The sequence below is a fragment of the Giraffa tippelskirchi genome, chromosome 13, assembly GCF_054371585.1.
Source record: "Giraffa tippelskirchi isolate mGirTip1 chromosome 13, T2T-mGirTip1v1.2.pri, whole genome shotgun sequence".
Lineage (NCBI taxonomy): Eukaryota > Metazoa > Chordata > Mammalia > Artiodactyla > Giraffidae > Giraffa > Giraffa tippelskirchi.
The window spans coordinates 16,359,565-16,383,090 of record NC_137287.1 but is presented as its reverse complement, the minus strand read 5'-3'; the positions used below and the strand labels follow the sequence as shown (position 1 = coordinate 16,383,090).

General features: G+C 56.3%; 1 protein-coding gene across 3 annotated transcripts in view; it reads left to right on the top strand.

Moving 5' to 3' along the window:
- The window catches only part of SBK1 (SH3 domain binding kinase 1), a 54,560-nt gene extending 32,300 nt beyond the window's left edge, over nt 1-22,260 (top strand). For 2 of the 3 annotated variants that reach the window (XM_081553368.1, XM_081553369.1), the window contains exons 2-4: nt 15,814-16,046; nt 17,824-18,026; nt 18,627-22,260. In XM_081553368.1, the coding sequence (XP_081409494.1) occupies nt 15,814-16,046; nt 17,824-18,026; nt 18,627-19,460 (1,270 nt within the window). In that variant the 3' untranslated portion in view covers nt 19,461-22,260. Of the gene's footprint in view, nt 1-8,459; nt 8,578-8,900; nt 9,525-15,813; nt 16,047-17,823; nt 18,027-18,626 lie in introns of those variants that run through there. The other variant, XR_014072319.1, reaches the window with a different exon arrangement.
- The last annotated feature ends 1,266 nt before the right edge of the window (nt 22,261-23,526 follow it).

Here is a 23,526-nt window from a genome sequence, read left to right as displayed (position 1 = left end):
AGTAGCTGCACAGGGGTCAGGAGTCAGCAGTGGGCCCCAGGCACAGGGCATGTCCCTGGAAGGGGGTGTGCCGTCTTCCTGGATGAAGGTCAACAACATCCCGAGGCCAAAGAAATCAGCAGAGCTCTGTAGTTGAGCTCTGGACTTCTGGAGTTTGAATCACCGCTGTGTGACCTTGGGCAAGTCCCTTAACCTCTCTGAGCTTCATTTTACTTACGTGGAAAACAAGGATAATACTTACCTCAGGGTCAGCAGGGGGATTAAGTGAGCTAAAGCATGAAAAGGGCCTTGGACAGGATCTGCCAGGTGGCATTACCGCCAAGGGTTACTCATCCACTTGCTAATGCCTTTTCCAATAGGAGCCAATCGTGCTCAGAAACTATTCTTGGTTTTCCTATTGGGGAAGCCAGAGGTTTTTCCTATTGGGGAAGCCAGAGGACTTTTGGTACTCTCCTCAGGAAAGGGGAGGTGGGTGTTTGAGAAGCAGTTCTGTGTGGTGCTTAAGGATGTGCCCCTGCTACGGGTGGGGGTAGGGTGAGAGTCAAGCCTGAGGGGTGGGATCTATGTTAGCTGTAGCTGAGGTCCTCTTCCTCCCCAGAGCTGCTTTCCAGGTGAGGTGCCTGCCAGGCTTGTGTCCCCAGACTTCCTGTCCAGACAGATGGGCCTCTGGCCAGAGCCAGACCAGCATCTTCAACAGATCTGTTCTGCTCCAGGCTTCCCCCTCCCTCCCCGACTCCCTTGGTCCCCCTTCCAGTCTCAGAAAGCTGTGGCATAAAGCCTAGTGGGGCCTTCAGAGCACCTCTCCTCTCCTGTCCTTCTTCTCCGCATCCTCCCCTCCCCTCACCATATAGCCTGGCCACAGCCTGGGAGGGGACAGGTCCAGACTCCCAGCTCGGCCCGCATGCAGGGAGTCATGTAATATCAGGGTTCAGGGAAGCATTTTTCAGTGTCAAGTGTCCCACGCCAGTCTCTGGACATCCCCTCTCCCATAGCATGGAGAACAGCACCTCGTTAACCCAATGTGGGGATTTGAGCCCAGCCCCGTGAACTCCCAGAGGTTCGTGTGAAATTAACATCAGATCTGCCTCTACCCCACTCCAGCTGTGTGACCTTGGACGAGGCAGTTTCCTCCATCCTGTTTCTTCTGATGAAGAATGGGAATAGTACTAGCTCCTTCCTAGAGTGTGGGGAGGTTTACGTGATCGAGCACTTTTAGTGGCACCTGCTACTTAAGTATTTGCTTATGTCTTCTGCCACCTGCTGCGGGGTCTGCGATGAGTGGGTCCAGCCACTGTGACTCCCTTCCTTGTGGCTTTAGCCAATCCTGGGAGAGGCAGAGAATGTTCCAGCTGCCTCTGCGTGTTGGGATGACCCTGAGGGGCAGGGATGGGAACTGAATAGAGGACAGGATAGAGCTTCCTCCTGATCAGGCCCTGTAGAAGCTGTACTGATCCCTGCCTCAGGATAGCTTCTCATCTGATGGGCCCCGCAGCATAGTAAGAAGGTGTCTTACTCTCTCGAATTGGGGGCCCACAGTCCTAAGGCAGATCAGATCATCCCACCCTGAGAGCTCGCGTACCTGCCAGCCCTGATCCTACGTGTCTCCAGGAAGTGCAGTGGAACCGCAGTTAACAGGGGTTAGTGGCCAAAAGCACAACTTCTCGACCCGCTGTGTGACCTTGGGCAAGGTGCTTAGCCTCTCTGTGCCTCAGATCCCTCAGCTCCAAAAAAAGGGGATGAGACTAGTCCCTGACTTGTAGCGTCATAGTGAAGATTCAGTGATGAAGGTGTGTAAAGTGCTGTAAATGGCACCAAGTACCCTCTATGCTTTGCTGTTAATATCAGCCCCCTGAAGCCCTAAGCAGAAAGGGAATGTTAGCCCTATTTTACAGGTGGAAAAAAAAAGAGGATTGGGGTGAAGGTCTTTACTCAAGCGTCCATATCTAGGATTCAGAGAGGATTCTATCCATTCTTCCATCATTCACACACAGCCCACAGGGTATGGCCAGACAGAAGGAACTGGGAGAAACTAACCTGAGCTCTGGCTGTGTTTCTGGACATACTGCCCTCACACCTCATCTGGGGCCACAGCAGCTGAGAGTTGCAGCACTGAGGAATCTTCGAAGGAAGCCTGGAAGGCTCCCCATTCCTTCCTCTCTCGGCCCCTCCAAGGACAGTGGCGGGATGCTGCTGGCCTGGAGGGGTCTCTGAGTGCAGCAGGGTGGGTTCCTGCTGTCTCTTGGCCTCTTGGGGCCTGGCACACAGGCTGGCTTCAGGAATGGTTTGCTCAGGTCCAGAGACTAGCGTGCATCTTACTCGGAGTGAAAGGCAGGTCCTCACTGCAGCCTCTGAGGCCCTGTCCACTGCCCCCCACCCCTTACCTCTACCCTCCCCCTGGCCCTTGCCCCTTATCCCTCACTTCAAGCCATGCCGGCCTCCTCACAGTTCCCTGAGCACTCCAAGCACAGCACACGCCTCTGCCGGGAGGACTCTTCCCCTACAAGATCCACAGTCTTCATAGGACTTGCCTGGGTGTCCAGTGGCTAAGATTCCAAGCTCCCAATGCAGGGGGCCTGGGTTTGATCCCTGGTCAGAGAACTAGATCCCACAGGCTGCAACTAAAGATCCCGTGTGCCACAACTAAGACCCAGCACAGCCAAATAAATAAATATTAGAAAAAAGACTCAGACCCACAGTTCTCCACATGCTTATAACCTTCTCAGTAGGGCCTTTCCTGACCCCCTCGTCCCCTGTCCTTCTACAGTTCCATTCCCCACCCCTGGCATTTCCTTGCCTCTCCCTGCTTTTTCGTTTAGAACATCCCACTATCTGACTTCCATCTCTTACTTATCTTTATCATTGTCTGACTCCAAATGAGAACGTAAGGTCCTTGAGGACAGGGCTGTTCATCTGGTTCATGAATGTATTCCAACTTCAAGCACATAGTAGGTGCTCAGCAAACATCTACCGAATGTTCTGGAGCCAGGCAGAGCTCTAAGCCACACCCTAACTGCGTGCCACTGGACACGTCACTTAGTTGCCCCTTCAAGTCTCCTGTACGGTGAGGGATATAATGGGAACAGCAAGAGCAGCTTCTCCTAAAATGGTTGTGAAGTATGGATGAGTCAATATGTCTAAAGTACTTGAGGTGGTTCATAAATGTCAGCTATTATTAATAACACTTTAACCCAGACCACTATTAACCCTATTTCCTGACAAGGAAATGGAGGCACAGAGAAAGCAAGTGACTTACCCAAGTGACTTCATGGCTAGACGTGGTGGTGACCTGGTTCCACCCGGTGGGGGGGGTGAATTTGGGCTCCAGGCTCCCAAGCTAGGCTGCATCTCCCCTTCCATCCCTCATTAGGGGTCAGGGCAGGGGGTCGCAGAGAGGGCTGAGGAAGGGCTCAGCTTTTCAGGGAGCCTCTTGCTCACCCACCCAGTGACCGCCCCCTTCCACTGGTGGCCACCTAGCCAAGGGCCTTGAGGGCCAGGCTGCCCGCGACACCCAGCGGCAAGGCTCATGCCTCCTCCCGCACCCATAGGGGCTGCCACAGGTAGGCTGGGAACAAGGAGGCCCAGGGCTCCCACCTCCCCCCAGGGCCTGGCTGGAGCGCCTATCCCAGCTCTGGGCACCAGCTGCAGGCGGGCGTAGCACAGACTATTAATATCCACCAAGGCAATGCCCTGGGGAAAGGGCAGACCGCACCAGCTGGGCGGGAGGCTGAGGCAGAGGCTGGAGCCAGAAGCAGAACCCGGCAGCACAGGGAACCCCAGGCTGCCCCCAGTGGGGAGGGCAGGGGGAAGCAAGTTGTTTCCAGCTTCTGCTGCTTGATCTCGGGTCAGTCTCAACTCTCCCTCTCAGTCTCCTCACCTCGGAAATGTGGGGGTGGGCTGCGTGATCTCCAAGGTCCCTCCTGGCTCAGGCAGGTCCAAGGGGTGAGATTTAGTAGAGCCAGTATGGCCCCCAAGTCCAGCCTAGAAAACCAAGACACTCGACAGTACAGTGTCTTCAGGGTCCAGGATGGAACCAAGGTCTCAGTCCCCTCTGTGCAGCAAATTCTTACCAAGCATCTGTTCTGTGCCAAGCACTGTAGGAAGTGCCCCTTTAATTCTCACAGAAGCCCATCATGTTAAATGGGCATTCTCATCCCATTTTACTGATGGACAAACTGAGGCTTAGTCAGGCTTAGGCAGGGGATACAGCCAGAACATGCACCACAAGGGGAAGATGAAAAGATCTGAGAACATTCTCCTCATCCTTTTGAGCCAGAATGGAATGTTTGGTGGAGTCTGTATTTGTGTCAAAGGACCAAGGAGAGGGAGAGGACTTACCTGGCCTCTCTTACGGGCTCCTCCTCGGGGCCCTGACATTGTATGCAGAAATGTGTAGGTGGTGGCTGGGGACATTTTTCAGGGGAAAGAGAACTGAGACTTTGGTGACCCACGAAGGGTTATGAAATAGCTCATTTCATAGATTGGAAACTTGTGCAGAGAAGGGTTTGGGGGCGGGGCTGCACAAAGCTCCCTGGGCATGAGAAGGAAAGGCCAGAGCTTTCCCAGGCAATTCACACGCCTCTTTTTGGGGTGAGAGGACCCAGCTCTGGACTGGCCCCCTTGACTCACTTGCAGTGGATAGGAGAGCCCACATGTGAACTGATTTCTGCCCTGGGGTAAAAACCCGGAGGGTCAGGGACACCCTTCTGAGAAGGTGTAAAGTGGAAGAGAACCAGACTGGGGCCCTGGCTGTGGGGGTGGAAGGGGGAGGGCTCCCCTCAGGGGTGAGTGTCAGGGGGGTTCCCAGCTCCCCCCCCCCATTCCTGAGCCTGGGCCAGCTCCATGTGGTAATTCAGGGCAACCAAGCTGGGCCATTCCTTCCCCCCAGGCCCCTCTCTGGGGACACCCACCCCAGGGTGCTGAGCCTGGATGAGTGGGCACAATCTCCCCTCATACTCTCCCTTGGGATTGTCTGGCCCCCTAACCATGCCTGGTTCCTTATACCCCCCAGATCCAACAGGACTGTACCCAGTGAAAATTTAATTCTCACCCTGCCCCTGGTCGTTGAGTTCCCACTTCTTTCCCCAGACGTTCATTCATTCATTCACCAAATATTTATTAAGTTTCCTACTATGTGCCAAGCACTGTGCTAGCTGGGGATATAGCAGTGAATGAGACCAGCCTGACAGAGTCCCTGCCCTTCTGATGCTTACATTCTCGTGGGGAAGAGAGACATCCACAGTAGACGTTATGTTAGACAGGGCTGTGCTCTGCTGGCGGGGAAAGGAAAACAGGACAAGAGGAGTGCAGTAGGATAGCCCTAGTTGAGAAGGTGCTGTTGGAACAGAAGTTGGAGGAAATGAGCCATGTGGATGTCTGGGGGCAGAGGGAACAGCTCCCGGGTGGGGAGCTGTCATGTTCAGGGAACAGCAGGGAGACCAGTGTGTCTGGAGCAGCAGGAGGGACAAGACAGGTCACAGGGGTAAATCAAGGGCTGTTGTAAGGACTTGGACTGAGATGGGAGCCCCTGGAGGGTGATGAGCTGGGGAGTAATGTGGTCTGATTGGGGTTTGATGGGTTCCCTGGCTGCTGTGTCAAGGAAAGGTTGAGGGGGGTAGGGAGCAGTAGCTGAGCCCTGATGATGGCTCAGAACAGTGGGAGTGAGTGCTGAGGATGGTCAAGCACCTTCATTAGTGTCTGGTTGCATCCAGAGTTACTTTATGCAAATACAAGCAAATGAGGAACTTACTCTTCTTTCCCCCCTCACTTCAAAATAATGTACTAAACAAAGTGACATAGAGGCCGGGAGAGAGCCAGGAAGCTAGTGGCAGCTGCTGTGTCCCACAGCCCACTCCTGATGACTGGGGAGGACCAGTGGCACAGCCCCGTTGGGGACATCGGGCTCTGTATAGAAATCCCAGGTGCACTTATCCTTTAACCTGGCAACCCACTTCTAGAATTGATCCTACAGACACACCTGCACACTGCCACAGGACTTACGTACAAGGCTGCTCATTGTTCGTGGCAGCAAATGGTTGAATGAACATAATCAACATCTATCAGTTGGTTAAATAAATGGCAGTGTCTATATCCATGGGCTTCCCAGGTGACTCAATGGTAAAGAATCCACCTGCAATGCAGGAGACGTGGGTTCGATCCCTGGGTCGGGGAGATCCCCTGGAGAAGGAAATGGCTACCCACTCCAATATTCTTGCCTAGGAAATCTCGTGGACAGAGGAGCCTGGTGGGCTACAGTCCATGGGGTTGCAAAAGAGTTGAACATGACTTAGCAACTAAACAACAACAGCCTATATCCAGACATACCTTTTTATATCCTGGGGGCCTTGGTTGGTTTGTCAGCAGTTCCTCTGTCCTGCTGCCCAGCCTCCTCGGACCTCCCCTAGCCTTGCATTTAATGCCAGCCAGCCTGGGTGCTGTCCACACCTGTGGTGCTGAAGACAATGGAGCTGGAGGGAGGTCTGGGCTGCAAACTGGAGATCAAGGATAGGAAAAGGGAGACAGAGCAGGAAGCATTCAAGGTTCAATTCCCAGCTCTGCCTCTTACCAGCTAGGTGACCTTGGGCAAATTGCTTAACCCTTGTGAGCCTCAGGATCCTTATTTGTAAAATGGGGTTGCTGTGAAGATTGAATGGCAGCAGCAATGTAAAGCATTGGCAATTGAGAAAATAGTCATTTTAATTATTAATGTATCATTTTAGAGACAGTAAAGCATAGTGGTGAAGCATTTGGACACTGCAGTGATAATGCCTAGATTGGAATCCTGGCCCCGCCACTTACTGAATAGATGGTCTTGATCAAGTGACAACTTGCTCTATGCCTCAGTTTCCTTGTCTGTAAACTGGAGTGAATAATAGATTAGATGAGTTCATTTACATGAGGGACTTAGCACAGGACAGGGGTTCCTTAAGTGTTATTTGTTGCTGTCAACTTCCTCTCCATTGTATTCAGCATTCCGATCATGGCACCCCAGCCTCTGTTCACAGTGACCAGCGTCACTCACAGCCACTCCCATCTCTGCTGTGTTCGGGGCTGGGGGATGCTAGAGGGAGATAGCACCTTGTCCTGCAGATGCCCTGGCTTCTAGTCCAGCCCTGACACTGACTCTCTGTGATTTTTGAGCAAATTATTGCTCCCTTCTGGCCATCAGTCTCTGCACCTGAAAAATGGGGCTAATGATATCTCATGCAGACCCCTGGGAATAGCTATGTGCCTGCAGGGTCACATTCAGGAAAGCCCAGATATAAAAAGTTACAGCTTCCCAAACACGTAAAGAATTATTCACCCGGCATTTGTCACACCCTGGCTAAGAGCTAGGAATAGCAAGATGATTAAGGCATGGGGCTTGCTCTCAAGGAGCTCTTAGGTTTCTTGCTAGATTGTCAATCCTCTTCAAGGCCCATTCAGGTGTCACCTCCTCCAGGAAGGCACCCTAATCCCCACTGCCAGTGTCCTTCTTGGAAATGGCGGAACACTGATCATGGACTTCCTGGCCTCATGATTATCTGAGTCCTTCTTTGGTTTGCCTCCTTGATTTGTAGGCTCATACCCTCTATCTAACCTACTCTCCCTGTGCCAGTACCCAGCACAGTGCCTGGGCTTGAATAGATATGCTTGTCTGGAGGCTTTAGGCTATAAGCTACATAAATTCAACTCAAACTGGCTTAAGCCAAAAAGGAAATGTATTGATTCAGGAAACAAACATTCAGGAGTATGACTGACTTGAGGCATATCTGGAGCCAGGTGCTCAGAGTCATCAGAAATCTCTCCATCTTTCAGCGCTGCTTATCTCTTTGTTGCTTCTTTCTCGGGCTACCCTCATGCTGGCCAAGCCAGCCCACAGCAGCTCCAGGCCTGTGTTCTCCAGCTTTGTAGGCCAGGGGTCAGAGGTATCTCTGTTCTCGTAACTTCAGCAAGAGTCCTCAAGTGAGATCTCAGTGGGTCACCTTGGATCACATGTTCATCTCTGAACCAGCCAGAGTGACCTGGCAGATGGGATGGATCCCCTGGTTGGCTGGTCCTGGATCAGGTCTGTGCTGAGAGTCAGGGTGGGGACAGCCCTACTGAACCAGTGGACTGAAGGAGGTAACCATCCCCCAGAGAAAGGGAAAGTGATGCTTAACAGGAGAAAACACTATAGGCCGATACAAGAAACCACCAAGAACGCGAACAAGGCAAGGATCAGGTCAACTCTGGCCTTGAGACAATTTATCTGCCCCCACAGGTGGGGAGGACTAGAGGGGAGAAACCTGGAGACAGGCTAGGGAAGAATGCGGGATGCGGAGACCTGGCTCAGCCACACAGGCTGAAGGAATGAAGTGACAGCCTCTTGCTTGTGTTATTGTTGTTTAGTTGCTAAACCTGGGCTGTAGCCTGCCAGGCTCCTCTTTCCATGGGGTCTTCCAGGCAAGAATACTGGAGTGGGTTACCATTTCCTTCTCCAGGGGACCTTCCTGATCCAGGGATCAAACCCGTGTCACCTGCATTGGCAGGCAGGTTCTTCACCACTGAGCCACCAGGGAAGCCCAGCCTCTCATTTGACACAGATGCAAAGTGAAGCAGGTGAGAGGCCAACTCCCATCCCCATTCATTACCTGAAATTCCACATCATGGCTGCTTTTTCACGGGGACTTTAAGTGATAGTGCAGACGCAGAGAAGGGACCCCTCACCCAAGGCACAATCACTGTTTAATGGCATCCTTCCAGGCCAGGGCTTTGTAAGGACACCCTTGGGGTTTGCCTGTGCTAAGGGCAGAGCATAGGTCCAGTGACCTGAGGGAAGGGGCCTGGCATGGGGACTCAGAATCTTAGAATCCCAGAGTGACAGTAAGAGAGGGCTGGCTGACTCGGTCCAATCTCACCCCCCACCGATTCCCCCCCAACAGATGGGCTTCCAGTATCTGCTTCTCTGCTCCCAGCGACGAAGAACGCACTTCCTCCCTGCTGTGAGACTGTGAGACTGTGAGAACTGTCTCATTTTTGAGTTGCTGTCTGCCTACAGGAGCCTTGCAGGACACAGCGCCTGAGAGCGTGGGATCTAAAACCTCATAGCCTGAGTTCAAATCCCACTCTGCTATTTGTTAGCTCTGGGGCAAGTTACTCAACCCATCTGTGCCTCAGTATCCCTTTCTGTAAAATGGGGATAAGAATAGTAGCACCCACCTCCCAGACTTGTTGGGATCAAATGATTTAATCCACTGTTTGCCTCCCACCTAGCTTACAATCAACACTCGGTAAATATCTACCAGGATGATTATTCTCCCACAAGACAGGAGAAGAGCAGATTCCCTTACCGTCACAGGCTGGTCACCCTCCACCTAATCCAGTAACTGAATTCTTGTCGCTCAGTTGCCAGTGTTACCACCATCTGGGTTCCCTTCTCTGGCCACATCCTAGGAGTCCAAACACTGAGGTTCGTATCTCAGCTCTTTTGCTTACCTGCAGCATAACCCTTGAATCAGGGTGATGTCAGCTACTCTAACAAATAAATCTCGTATACGTCAGCAGCCTAACAGAACAGCATTTTACTTCTGGCTCACAAAATACCAGAGCAGATAATACTGGTCGGCAGGAGGCCTCCAGCACCTGGGAACCCAGGTTCCTCCCATCTTTAGTTCCACCACCGCCTTTTAGAGTCTTGGGGTCCTCTGCATCACGCCACAGAAGAAAAGAGACACATTAGCCACTCTTAAAAGCCCCAGCCTAGAAGTGACACTTCATTTCTGTTCACATGCCACTGGGGAAAACCAGCCACAGGTGTCCACACCAGGTGACCACACCTGGATGCAAAGGAGGGGAGGGATGCAGTTCCCTGTTGACCGCCACCTTCCAGAACAGCTCTGTATCACAGAAGAGGGAACACAAAGCTTTGACGGGTAGTTGGCCATCTTTGTCATAACCACAGTAAGTCATCAACCTCTTCGGCCTCTACTTTTCGTCTGTGAAGTAGACAGCATCACTTGATGGAGGCAATGTTGTACACATCTGTACATTTACTGAAATCATTGCATTGTACGCTTGCTATGGGGGAGTTTTGTGATACGCCAGCTGTTGTCGTTGTTCAGTCACTAAGTGATGTCTGCCTCTTTGCGACCCCAGGGACTACAGCCTACCAGGCTTCTCTGTCCGTGGGATTCCCCAGGCAAGAATACTGGTATGGGTTGCCATTTCCTTCTCCAGGGGATCTTCCCAACCCGGGGATCAAACCCGTGTGTCCTGCATTGGCAGGTGGATTATTTACTGCTGAGCCACCAGAGAAGCCTAGATATGCCAGTTACCCCTCAGTTAAGCAGATTTTTAAAAGTAGGAGGCATCTTGCCCCCTTCTCAGGGCACTTATGAGGACTCAGTGAGTGAAATTTTGCCAGTCTGGCACTGTGTGTGTGTGTGTGTGCACGTGTGGTGGGGAAGGTTGTCCCAATGTAGACCTGACTTGGGTTACACATTGGGTATTGTTTTCACAAAGGTGGGACTCAGCTCGAGCCGCCTGCCAACAGGAAGTGGTAGGTAGTTCGGTCTTGCTTAGGAAACTCCCCCACCACTGTGGCCCTCCCAGCCTGTGGCGGAAGACCCAGCCCACGGGGCCGTAGCCTTTGTGGTCAGGGCCACAACCGCTGCCATGAAGACTGGGTGAGGCCCTCCTGCCTTCACCACAGATGGGGAATCGAGGGCCTCCCTTGGGGTCAGTGAGGACACATACTGGAGGTGCAGGTCACAGGGGGTCCCTGGGGGCAGCACGCCCTCGAGTGTGCACGGATGCAGTACCAATTACACAGAGTGAACGGAGGTCAGCCAGGGCCTCCACACCTGGTGCTGGGAAGTTCACGGCCACCAAGTTCTCAGCTGCTCCTCCAACTGGAGGAAGTGATGATGCTGAAGGTAAAATACCTTAAGGTCAAGTTCCCCATGATACCAGACATCTATGCCGTCAACCACCCAGTGAGGTGGAAAGGTCTGACTTCACTCTTTGGGCTCAAGCTGTCTATGGGGTCGCACAGAGTCAGACACGACTGAAGTGACTTAGCAGCAGCAGCTCCACCTGAAAAAAGGAGCTGGTATATCTTGGCTTCCCAAGTGGCTCAGAGGTAACGAACCCGCCTACCAATGCAGGAGATGCATGGTTCAAGCCCCTGAGTCGGGAAGATCCCCTGGAGAAGGGAACGGTAACCCAGTCCAGTATTCTTGCCTGGGAAATCCCATGGACAGAGGAGCCTGGAGGGCTACAGTCCATGGGGTCGCAAGGAGTCAGACATGACTTAGCAACTGAGCACGCACATACACCTGCCACAGGGACTGTTGTGAGAATTAAGTGAGTTAACACACCCGGACCAGTGCCTGGCCTCAGTCGACTTGCCCCAGGCGCTGCAGGAGGGCATGTGCATCCGTGGCTGAGGCTGTGCCCCCTTCTGGGCCTCCGTTTCCCCACTCGGATACTGAGGAATCTGGAGGTGATGTTCCTACATTCTGGCTTGGGAAAAAAATATAGGTGGTTAAAAGACCAACTTTGGAGCCAGTGCCAGCACTAGCGAGATGACTTTGGGTGAGTTATACAGTCTCCGTGTTTCATGCTTTTCACCCCTAAAATAGGGATACTAATAATACCTACCTTGAAGACTTCCCTGGTGGTCTAAAGATTAAGACTTCATGCTTCCACTGCAGGAGGCATAGGTTCAATCCCTGGTCAGGGAACTAAGATCCCACAAGCTGCGCAGTGCAGCCAAAAATATAGTAATAATAATAATAATGATAATTCCAGCTACCTCATGGAATTGTGGGCTTCCTAGGTGGTGCTAGTGGTAAAGAACCTGCCTGCCAGTGCAAGAGTCGTAAGAGACACAGGTTCAGTCCCTGTGTCAGGAAGATCCCTTGGAGGAGGAAATAGCAACCCACTCCGGTATTCTTGCCTGGAGAATCCCATGGACAAAGGAGCCTGGCAGGCTGCAGTCCACAGGGTCACAAAGAGTCGGACATGACTGAAGGGACTTAGCATGCATGCACGCCTGGAATTGTGAAAACGAGATGAGAAATGAGGTCAGCCTCTGAACAGGGCCTGACATGCAGTGAGTACATTTAAGTGTCAGCCACCACCCATTACTACTGTTGTTTTCTTCATCTTACGGATGAGGAAGCTGAGGTCCAGAGAGGGGATGTGACTTACTCAAGGTCACCCAGCTAAAAAGTGGCACACCTTAGGATCAAGGCCAAACCTGCTGAGCCCCAAGGCCCATGCCGTTTCCATCGCTTCCCCACTGCGCCTCTGAAGTCACGTGCATAGTAACTGGGTCAGAGGCAGCGTACCTGGGGGATGACGTGGCAGCATCAATCAGGGACAGGTGCAGGTCAATCCCTTGTTTCCTGCTGACACCTTACCTTGCAGAGAACAGGCCTGGAGGAAGAAGAAGGTTGAAGAAGTGAGTGGGGGGAAGAAATGGAGGACCCACAACCAGGACCCTCAGAACCAAGGGAAGGGACCATGGAGAGTTGGATTTGTAGCACTAGACCCCAGGGTAGTCTTGGCCCGTTGATGGGGACTGACAGGATAAAGCTGAGACCACCCAAGATATTCAACAGGGACCCTAAGAGAGAGGCATACAGACCCTGCCGGAACCCTGGGGCCCCTCAGAGACAGGAATTGACACCTGGGGCAGCAGGGAAGGCTTCCTGGAGGAGTGGGACCTGAGGATAATGAGATAAGGGGCAGGGGGCGGGGAGGGCAGGCCAGCAGGAATGGTGGCAGGCGCTGGAGAGGCGCATTCGAGCTGATGAGCGGCATTGCTGGGCAGCGGTCAGAGCCTGGGAATGAGGAAGCCGGTGTGCCCCCTACCCAGCCCGGAGCCTGCCCAGGGCAACTCTTGAGGCCAAAGCAGCAGAGAGAAGCAGGCACCCCACAGTCCCTGGGGGAGGGAAGAAGGGCTTCTAGCAACTTGCAGCTGCCAGTCAAGCTCCCAGGGGATGCAGAAAACAGCCCCAAAGGGACCTGACAGGACCAAAGCCCAAAGTGGGAACATTGCCACACGTGTGCACACAGGTACCTGCACACACGAGGCAGCCTTGGGGAGTCCACACACATCAGAAGTAGGTCAGCAGAGCAGCCCAGGGTCTCTTCTTTTTTTTTTTTTTTTCAGGATCTCTTCTTGATGGGCAGGGGGGGAAGAGCTCCAGGTGAAGAGGATGCGCACTTATCAGCACCCGGGGTGGGGGTGGGGGTGGGGGTGGGGGAGCCCCACACACTCCACAGGAACAGCCTGACCCCCCTCCCCAGGCTGCATCAGAGCCCATGACCTGGCTGTTCCCTCTCGGAGTCCTCTCCACCCAGGCATTGGGCGGACATGTGACCAGGGTCGAGAGAGCTGACCCCTTCCAGCCCCGAGACTGTCATAGGGAGATGTCACTCTACTTTAGCCCTGCAGCGGGGAGATGCCCAATGCTGTCCTGCCCTGAGCAGGCACTGCATAGACTCGGTGGCCATGCCAGGCAGGGCTGGGTTCGACACACTGTCGCTGGTGGAGGAAGTGGGGCTGAGGGTCCTAGGTTCTCACTGGATATGCTCCGAGGGGAGGGGAGGGCATCATATGGGACTTCATGAATGGAAGGGAGGGGCCTGTGTGGGGGAGCAGGATACCGAGGAAGGAGCAGGGGGCGGGAGCCAGAGCAGAGGAGTGGAGGATGGCTCCCTGCACCCCCCTCTGCCCGCCCCCCCCCCGCCCCCCGCAGCCAGCCGGGAGGATGTGCAGATGGAGCTCCGTTTGGGGCTGGGTGGGAGGCAGGAAGTTCCCTCCTGATGTTCCTCTTCTCTGCGTGAAGTGGGAGGCTGGGTCGTGCCGAGGGGGAAGGGGAAAGCAGAGAAGGAGAAGAGGTTTGGGCCTGGAAGGGGAGCCGCCGGGCCAGGGTAGAGACGCCAGGCTCCTGGGCTGGGCTAACCCCAGCTCCCAGCCTACAGCCCAGCTCAGCAAGCAAGCATCATTGGAAAGAGAACCCAACCACACCTGCCTCTTGGGAGGCACTTACTGTGCACCAGGGACCTACCACTTTACGTCCTGTAACCCTCAAGGAAAAGATACTATTGCACTCTTTTTATAAGATGGGGAAACCGAGGTACAAAGAGAGGAAGTAACTTGCGCAAGGACATCCAGCTAGCAAGTCATCGAGCCCGGCTTCCAACTGGGCAGCCTGGCTCCAAGTCTGTGCCTTTACTCTGAACCGCAAGGGCAGGGGTGGGGGCTGAGGGGCGGGCTGTAGGTACCGAGAGCACTGGTGGTCCACCTGGGACTGGAGGGAGCTGGGGACAGCTGCTGAGGCTCAGCCCAGAGGGGGTTCATCATCGGCCTCCCTCACTGGCGCACAGGCAGACATGGACACACGGACACTTGCTCCCGGATGCTCGGCTCCCTGGTCTAAGCCTCCCCCCATTAGATGGATGAGAAATGCAGACCCCAGATAAGCATTCGCTGTCACCCACCCCTGAACGCTCCCCACTGCAGCTCTCTGCGCCCCCAACACCATCGGGAAGCAAACTCAGTACTCCTGAAGGGGTGGGTGTGTCCAGGAAGCCCCCTCCCCCAGCCCGTGTGAACACAGAAGGGGACCAGCGGTGAATGTGGAGATGGGTCGTGGTAGAAGAGGCATTCTGTCCTTGCATCCCAGGAGCCTGGGCGGGGACCCAGGAGCTACAGCTGCAGCTGTGTACTTGAGCTGGGCTATGTGTGGTCGTCTGAGGTCGGGGGACGGATTATAAGGCCGTGGTAGGGATGTGGCCAGCCTGTGCCGCCCTGCCAGGGTTTTGCCTGAGACTTCTGCCCCCCGTTATGGCTTCCCTGGTGGCTCAGTCGGTGAAGAATCCGCCTGCAATGCAGGACACCTGGGTTTCATCCCTGGGTAGGGAAGATCCCCTGGAGAAGGAAATGGCAACCCACTCCAGTATTCTAGCTTGAGAAACCCCATGGACAGCAGAGCCTGGCATGCTGCAGTCCATGGGGTCACAAAGAGCCGAAACGACTGAGCGACTGAACCACCTCCCCTCATGCCCCACCTGCCCATTATTTTCTCTATAGCCCATGTCACCTTTTATCACAACATATAATTTGTGGGCTCACTGTATATTGCCCATTGTCCAAGGTCCATTGTCCACCTTGAACTTAAGCCCTGTGTGTTCAGGGCTGTGTCCCCAGGGCTCCAAACAGCACCTGGCAAACAGCAGGTGCTGATCAATACTTGTGAATGGGAGCACCCATGTGAACTCAGTATGTGGCGTGTCTTTGTGTGACATAAACACATGTGCCTTGCCTGACACTGTATCTGGATGATAGCATAAGATACCCAAGTATAGAGCGGTGGGGCAGTGGCCTTGTCCCCGGGGAACACTGGCTCAGGCCTGGCCCTGAAGCTTTGAGGAAAGAATGGGGGACTTCCCAGGTGATTCTTCTTTACCACTGAACCAGGTGACTCAATGGTAAAGAACCCGCCTACCAATGCTGGAGACGTAAGAGACGCAGATTTGAACCCTGAGTCAGGAAGATCCCCTGGTGGAGGCCATGGCAACCCCCTCCGGTATTCTTGCCTGGAGAATCCCATGGACAGAGGAGCCTGGTGGGCTACAAGTCCGTGGGGTCTTTTGAGTTTGGACACACCTTAGCAACTAAACAACCAACCATTCACAGCAAAGATGCTTGTCGCCCCCTTGTGGTCATCTTAGGCCTGGTATCGGGCCCAGCCCCAGAGATCCAGGGCCCTGGACAGGGAGGAGGTGGGGGATGGAGGGGCCTGATGTCACACTCCATCCCTCTCCCCACCCCTACACCAGGGAGAAGATGAGCGTGGGCTGCCCAGAGCCCGAGCCACCCCACTCCCTGCCCTGCTGCGGGCCAGGGACCGCCCCCGGCCTGGGGGCTGGCGTGCCCCTCCTCACCGAAGACATGCAGGCGCTGACCCTCCGCACAGTGGCCGCGAGCGACGTCACCAAGCACTACGAACTCGTCCGGGAGCTGGGCAAGGGCACCTATGGGAAAGTCGACCTGGTGGCCTACAAGGGCACAGGTGAGTGTCCGCAGGGTGGCCCGCTGTAAGACAGGAGTGGAGACGCGGCGGGGGCTCTCTGTGGGGACCAGGAGGCCAGCAGGGAAGCAGAGTCTGCAGTACCTGTGGAGAAAGGGTGTTGTGAAGCGGCCCGGGAAGGAGGGGACAAAGGAGGAATCTCTGGGTAGAGTGCCCGCACTGGAGGGTGGGCTGCTCTGGGGCCATCCACAGTACCCTGAGGACAGCCAAAGAGGATGAGGTGGTGGGATGGCATCACCGACTCAATGGACATGAGTTTGAGCAAATTTTGGGAGTTGGTGAAGGACAGGGAATTCTGAAGTGCTGCAGTTCGTGGGGTCACCAAGAGTCAGGCACCACTGAGCAAATGAACAAAAGTGCCCTCGAGGCAGCCAAGGGGATGTGCCCGGGGACATCTGGAATCAGGGGAAAGGTCAGGGCTGGCGGTGGTGTTTGGGGGATGACCAGCATGTATGTGATAGCTGCCCCTGGGAGGGTGGACCAAACTGAACTGGGGTCCTCGAGAACAGAGCACCATGCTTAACAACAGGTGGGAGAGGGCCCTGTGTGGTCCATGTGGCATCTCCATTCCTCGAATCCTGAGGACACTGAGACCCAGAAAGATGCAGTCACTCAGCCCAGGTCACGCAGCTACAGAAGATGTGAACTAAAATAAGCCCCCAGTCATCAGCTCCAGGGCCTTCTCACTTAACCATTGAACATGACACCTTCCCCACGGTGTAGGCTCACCGCAGTGCCCATCAGCCAGTCAGGGGCAAGGGCTGCATAGGTGCCCACAGCTGCACTCAGAGGGGACTGGGCCAGGAGGAGCCTTGGACATGGGGTCACCTGAGCTTTGCTGCTTGCTTGCTGTGTGACCTGGGGCACGTGACTTAACCTCTCTGTGCCTCAGTTTCCTCCTTTGTAAAATAGAGGAGCATTAATGCCCAGTTGATAGGGTCTTTATAAAGAGTGAGTTGTGAACATGAAGTGCAGAAGGCAGGACCCGCAATGTGTAAGCGCTCTGTGAACACACACACATGTGTCACACAGCTCTGCACCCAGCTGGGTACAGATGGCTACTCAAGCTCAGAGTCAGGGACATGTGCCTTGCAGGACCTCACTTCTGTGTCTAGTGCCTTCTTACTTATTCATCTGCTTAACAAAACGTTTTTGGAGCACCTGCCATGCACCAGGCTCTTCTGTGAGTGCTGGAGATACAACAGCAAACAAGACACAGGTTCCTGGGACTTCCCCTGGTGGTCCAGTGGTTGGGACTTCACCTTCCAGTGCAGGGGAGTACGGGTTCCATTCCTGGTCAGGGAACTGGGATCGCATATGCCTCACAGCCAAGGAACAGAAGCAGTAATGTAACAAATTCATGAAAGACTTGAAAAAATGGTCCACAACAAAAAAATCTTAAAAAAAATAAAAAAGACAGTTTCCTGGGCTCAAGGGCCTTCTGACCCGGGGCAGACAGACAGGATAGGTAAGTACACAGTGTGTCAGGAGGAAAATGAGAGGGTGGAGGAAGCATCAGGCCTGCCTCATGGAGGGCTGCAGGCGGGGCAGAGAGGACCCAGGCTGACCCCTGACTTGCTGCACGGCCTTCCCCTCTCTGGGCCTCAGTTTCCTACCTGTGAGAGGAGGACAGCCCGCCCACTGGGGCTCCGGTCGAGTGGTGCCCTGTGGCCTGGACAGGCTGCGCAGACAGGCTCGGCTGTGTGAGGTGCAGGGGCGCAGGGAGGGGGGTCCTCACCTCTCACGGTCGCCCGGCTAGGCACGAAGATGGCGCTGAAGTTTGTGAACAAGAGCAAAACCAAGCTGAAGAACTTCCTGCGGGAGGTGAGCATTACCAACAGCCTCTCCTCCAGCCCCTTCATCATCAAGGTCTTCGACGTCGTGTTTGAGACCGAGGACTGCTATGTCTTCGCCCAAGAGTACGCGCCCGCCGGGGACCTATTCGACATTATTCCTCCTCAGGTACCTTGGTGGTGGCCGAGAGAGGGGAGAGGGTCTTCTGGATCCCCGAGTGTGAGAGCTGAGGAGGAGTTAGGCCACTCGCTTGCTTAAATCATTTATTAGGCGCCTACTGTATATCAGTCACTGTTTGGAGGGCTGTGGATACACAGTGAACAAAAGGTCCTGCTATGGTCCTAGCAAGGGAAACAGACACTCCACGGTTAGCCAGATGAGGCACTAAGATGATGGAGAAGGGAGTGGCAACCCACTCCAGTATTCTTGCCTGGAGAATCCCAGGGACAAAGTTGCAAAGAGTCAGACACAAGTGAAGTGACTTAGCCACCGCACTGCGAGGAGGACCAGCCGGGGCGGTGGGGGGCGGGGGGAGGCAGGGATGGGAAAGAGGGCGGGGCGGGGATGGGAAGGAGGGGGCGGTTCGGGGGGGGCGGGGATGGGAAGGAGGGGGCGGTTCGGGGGGGCGGGGATGGGAAGGAGGGGTGGGGTGGGGGCGGGGATGGGAAGGAGGGGGCGGAGTGGGGCGGGGCGGGGATGGAAGGAGAGGGCGGGGTGGGACCTGCCCGCGCCCCTGCGCCGCTCTCCAGCCCTCCCCTCCGGCCGCAGGTGGGGCTCCCAGAGGACACCGTGAAGCGCTGCGTGCAGCAGCTGGGCCTGGCGCTGGACTTCATGCACGGTCGGCAGCTGGTGCACCGCGACATCAAGCCGGAGAACGTGCTGCTGTTCGACCGCGAGTGCCGGCGCGTAAAGCTGGCCGACTTCGGCATGACGCGCCGCGTGGGCTGCCGCGTGAAGCGGGTGAGCGGCACCATCCCGTACACAGCGCCCGAGGTATGCCAGGCGGGCCGCGCCGACGGCTTCGCGGTGGACACGGGCGTGGATGTGTGGGCCTTTGGCGTGCTCATCTTCTGCGTGCTCACCGGCAACTTCCCGTGGGAGGCGGCGTCGGGCGCCGACGCCTTCTTCGAGGAGTTCGTGCGCTGGCAGCGGGGCCGCCTGCCAGGGCTGCCGTCGCAGTGGCGCCGCTTCACCGAGCCAGCGCTGCGCATGTTCCAGCGGCTCCTGGCGCTGGAGCCCGAGCGCCGCGGGCCGGCCAAGGAGGTCTTCCGCTTCCTCAAGCACGAGCTCACGTCTGAGCTGCGGCGCCGGCCCTCTCACCGCGCGCGCAAGCCCGCCGGGGACCGCCCGCCGGCCGCCGGGCCGCTGCGCCTCGAGGCGCCCGGGCCGCTCAAGCGGACCGTGCTGACCGAGAGTGGCAGCGGCTCCCGGCCCGCGCCTCCCGCCGTCGGGCCCGGACCCGTACCGGTCCCCGTGCCCGTGCCGGTCCCCGTGCCCGAGCCCGGGCTGGCCCCCCCGGGGCCTCCCGGCAGGACCGACGGCCGCCCGGACAAGAGCAAAGGGCAGGTGGTGCTGGCCACGGCCATCGAGATCTGCGTCTGAGCCGCCCCCGCCGCCCTCGGGGCCCGGGCGCCGAGCAGCAGCCAGGCCGGGGCGCGGGGAGCCTCCCTGGCCGAAGCGGCCAGCCCCCCGCGGCGGCAGGAGGGAGTAGTGGTAGGCGAGGCAGACGCCCGGCCCTGCGGGGGGCCAGTGAGATGCCACCAAAGGAGCCCAGCCCCACAGACCCGAGGATTCAGAGGCCCCCCACCCCCCACCCCCGACACCAGGAGCAAGGGAGCTGGCCGGCAGACTCCCCCACACCTCCTCGAACCCTGGGACCCTGAACTAGTTGCTCCGGGCCCTTTGCACCCCCCTGGCAGATCATCCCGCAGCCCCACCCCTGGTCCTGCCCCCCTACCCACCTTCCTGCCCCCACCCCCACCCTGGGAACGAAAAGGAACTGAAGTGTTGGGGCCGAGAAGGGGCTTAGGGCGTCTAGGCACTGGCTGGGAGGAGGGCGGTGAGCCGAGGGCAGGGCCGTTGCTCATGTGAGACCGGCCCCTTTCCAGGGAGGGTTAGAGGGGAGGGACCATGCCCCATGCAAAAATGTAGCAAACGTCTGGATGTCGCAGCAGTGTGTGTGTGTAAACACAGGCCCCAAGAATCCAGTGACTCTCCCACCACCCAGTCCCCACGATGAGGACACAGAGCCCAAAAGGAGGGCGGCCGGCCAAGACCACACACAGCCAGAGAGGCCGCAGCCGTCCCCCTCCCCCCACGGGGATTTCTGGACAACTGAAGGTCTCCGTGGCCAGGGGCCTCATGCCCCTGCATCCCCAGGCCCAGGGAATGAGTTCAGAGCCCCGGCGTGGCCCAGCTCGTTCTGCTCACAGGCACCTTCCCCAGGCCAGGGAAACCTTGCTCAGATCCTCTCAATCCTCGCTGCCCCAGCCCAGACTGAGTGGCCTGGACTTTGAGCAGGCGGCGAGGTTTTTTTGTGCCAGGAATTTCTCCCGGGTTTCTGCTGGAGTCCAACATCTGAGCCTGGGGCTGACTCCATCCCCACGTCTCCCAAGTTTCTGGTACTGGGGTGTGGGTGTGAGAATAAGGGGCCCTGGAAATGGGAGGGGGTGAGTGTGTGAACAGGTACGTGTGCAGTGTAAGCACACGCAGAAGGCACCTGTGTGCGTGTAGCCTCGTGTGTTCAGTGGCTGCATCCAGACACCCCAGTCACTCCGCCCCAGGATTCTCAGCGGGCAGCTGCCAGAGGGCGCCCAGGCCTGCGGCTCAGCACACCCCTCAGGGAGCCCGGCAAGGAGGCACCTGCAGGCCCGTTCAGGCCCCAAGGCAGCCCAAGAGGCCAGAGGAGCCCAGCCTCACAAAGCCCACCCTCACCACTCCTGCTCTGTCCATGGAGGCCTGGGACCCCGCAATAACCTCATCCCGGGAGAGGCTGCTCCCTCTGCCTGGCAGCACCCCGCACGCTGTCCTGGGCCACACCTTCCAGGGTCCCTCCTGGGGTTCTCGGCCATTTGAGGGGGCTCCCTAGTGGGCCAGGCTGACCAGAGGGGACCCTCTGGCCGGGAGCCCCCACTTCTCCATTCACCCTCATTCCCACCACGCAAAAGGGCTATAGGTCCCCCCGCCCTGCCCGGGTCCAGTTTACAGTGCGGTTGCCCCAGGGCCTGGTCCCCCTCCCTCCTCAGTGTGCCCGCCCATCTAGAGACCCACCTCCCCGGGGGGCATGGGGGCCCAACACATGCCAGGTAAGTAGCAAACCCCCCCTTCCTCCCACCAAGAGCCAAGCCTTGGAGCAGGGCCCACCTCCCCATCACTGCCCCCCACCCCAGCCCACCTGGAGCCCATCTGGGCACCTCTCCCAGCCGCAACTTCTCCTTTTGCCTTAGGCCTCTCGACATCCCGTCTCTCCTGCAATAACACGGAAGCGAGATTCCAAGTAGACGCCCCTTGCGTGCGCCCTCTTTCTCTCTCTCTCTCTCTGTTAAGATCCTGTTTGAGAGTCTCCCTTGTCGTAGTATCTAGAGTGTTAGAGTTGGGAAGGGACCGTAGTTCTGTAGCCCAGCCCCTGTTTTCAGAGGCACAGAGAGGGGGCAGCGGCAGCCGACAGGGAAGCAGGACTGGAACTGGTTCTGCGCCCGCCCTCCCTGTCGGGGCCTCGCCGCCGCCGCCACCACCACCACCACCTCTGCTGGGGGTGGGGCTGGGACCCTTTGCCCCTTAGGAGAGGTGATGGTCACAGATGTTTACCTCAGTTTACGTCACTGTCAAAGAACAAGTAAATAGCAAAAAAATGAATCACATCGTAGACCTGAAGACTTAGGAAAAAAAAAGAAAACCCTCGCGATTCCTCTGTGCAGGTGTTTGTGTGTGCGCACATGCGCGCATGTCTCTGTCCCACCCTGGGCCAGCCGGGTCATCCCCGACCTCTGTTCCAGCCCCGCGCCCCCTACACTGCCCCCTGTCCTTCGGTGCTTCCCAGAGGCCCCTCGGAGCTGGCCTGTGGGGTGTGGTGAGCCCCTGGGCAGGAGGCAGGGCCACAGGTTAGCTGAGCGGTCTGCCACCAGGCCAGCTGAGCAGAGCCCTAAGGCTGCCAATGCTCCCCGGGCCCACGCTGTGGCCGGTGGGACCCTCCTGGTGGCTGGTGTCAGCATTCCAGCCTGACTTGGGGCCTGGGTGGGATCCCAGCCCCTCAGCCCCAGACCCTCATGTTGCCACCGTCCTCCACCGTGTGTTTGTAAATAATCTGGCATCCTTTGGCCCTGAGAAGGTTTTTAAATGTGTTATTTACTTCTCTAATCATGACAATTGCTATAAAATAAACAAAAGTTTAGAAAAATTACAACTGGGTGTCTTGTCTTGTCTCACATAGGGCCTAGAGAGGGAGGTACACTGAATTACTCTGGAAACTGAAAACAACTCATGGTTTAAGGTGGGGTCTGCAGAGTCTAAAGGCAGCTACCCCAGGCCTCCTGTGACCTCTTGTGTGACCTAGAGGAGGCCCCAGCCAGGGATGATGGAGCATGAAAGGAACAAGGACCCGGGTTCTGTTGGGGAGAAGTAGGGAGCGTTCCCTGAACTGGACTCCAGCTTCAGCATGGAGCCCTTTAGACTGGGCAGGAAATAGCGGCCAAAAAGCCCAGAGGAACAGAGTAAGGCGACTTATCCAGCCGCCCAGCAACAAATGTTTACCGGGCACGATCTGTGCACCTGGCTTCCTAGCTGGGCCTGGGGATGTGCCAGTAAACAGGACAGATGGGGCCCCGTCCTCGGGCAGCCAGTGATCTAACGATGCAGCAGACATCACCCACGTGGAAGGCTGGGGGCCGGGAAATTACATAACCGGGAAGCTGGTCAAGTTCGGAGGCAGCAGGAACTCCCCGAAGACAGAGACCAGAGGCTTCGGGAGTTGTCTGGGTGGCAGGCACAGCGGGTGCAAAAAAGCTGATTGGCTGAGGCTGGAGACTCAAGGCAGCAGGCAAATGGACGTTCTAAAGCAGGGGAGTCGGGCGGGCGGTGCGGAGTTTCATGATTCAACATTCACTCAGCAAATATTTATTAATTACCTACTCGTGACAACAGAACAGTTATGTTGGCTCTGCCTTCAGCCACAGCTCTACCCAGAATCTAAGTGCGTGCACTGCCAGCAAGGAAGTTGGCACCCCTCATCTGCCTGGTGCCCCTCACTCACTCTCAGATTCCTCTCCTGAGCCTCTTCAGGGTCTTATCGGGACAGCAGCCAGCATGAGTCTGCGCATAGGTGACACCTGTCATTCTGTTGGAAAGCCTACAAAAGCTCCCTGCATGCATGCATGCTAAGTCGCTTCAGTCGTGTCCAACTCTTTGCAACTCCATGAACGGCAGCCCACCAGACTCCTCTGTCCATGGGATTCTCCAGGCAAGAATATTAGAGTGGGTTGCCGTGCCCTCCTCCAAGGGATCTTCCTGACCCAGGAATCCAACCTGTGTCTCCTGCATCTCCTGCATTAGCAGGGGATTCTTTACCACCAGCGCCACCTGGGAAGCCCCAGAAAAATCTCCCCATTCACTCCAAATCAAAGCTGAAGTCCTTAACAGTGGCCTTCAAAGGTCCCACTCCCTACTCCACTCC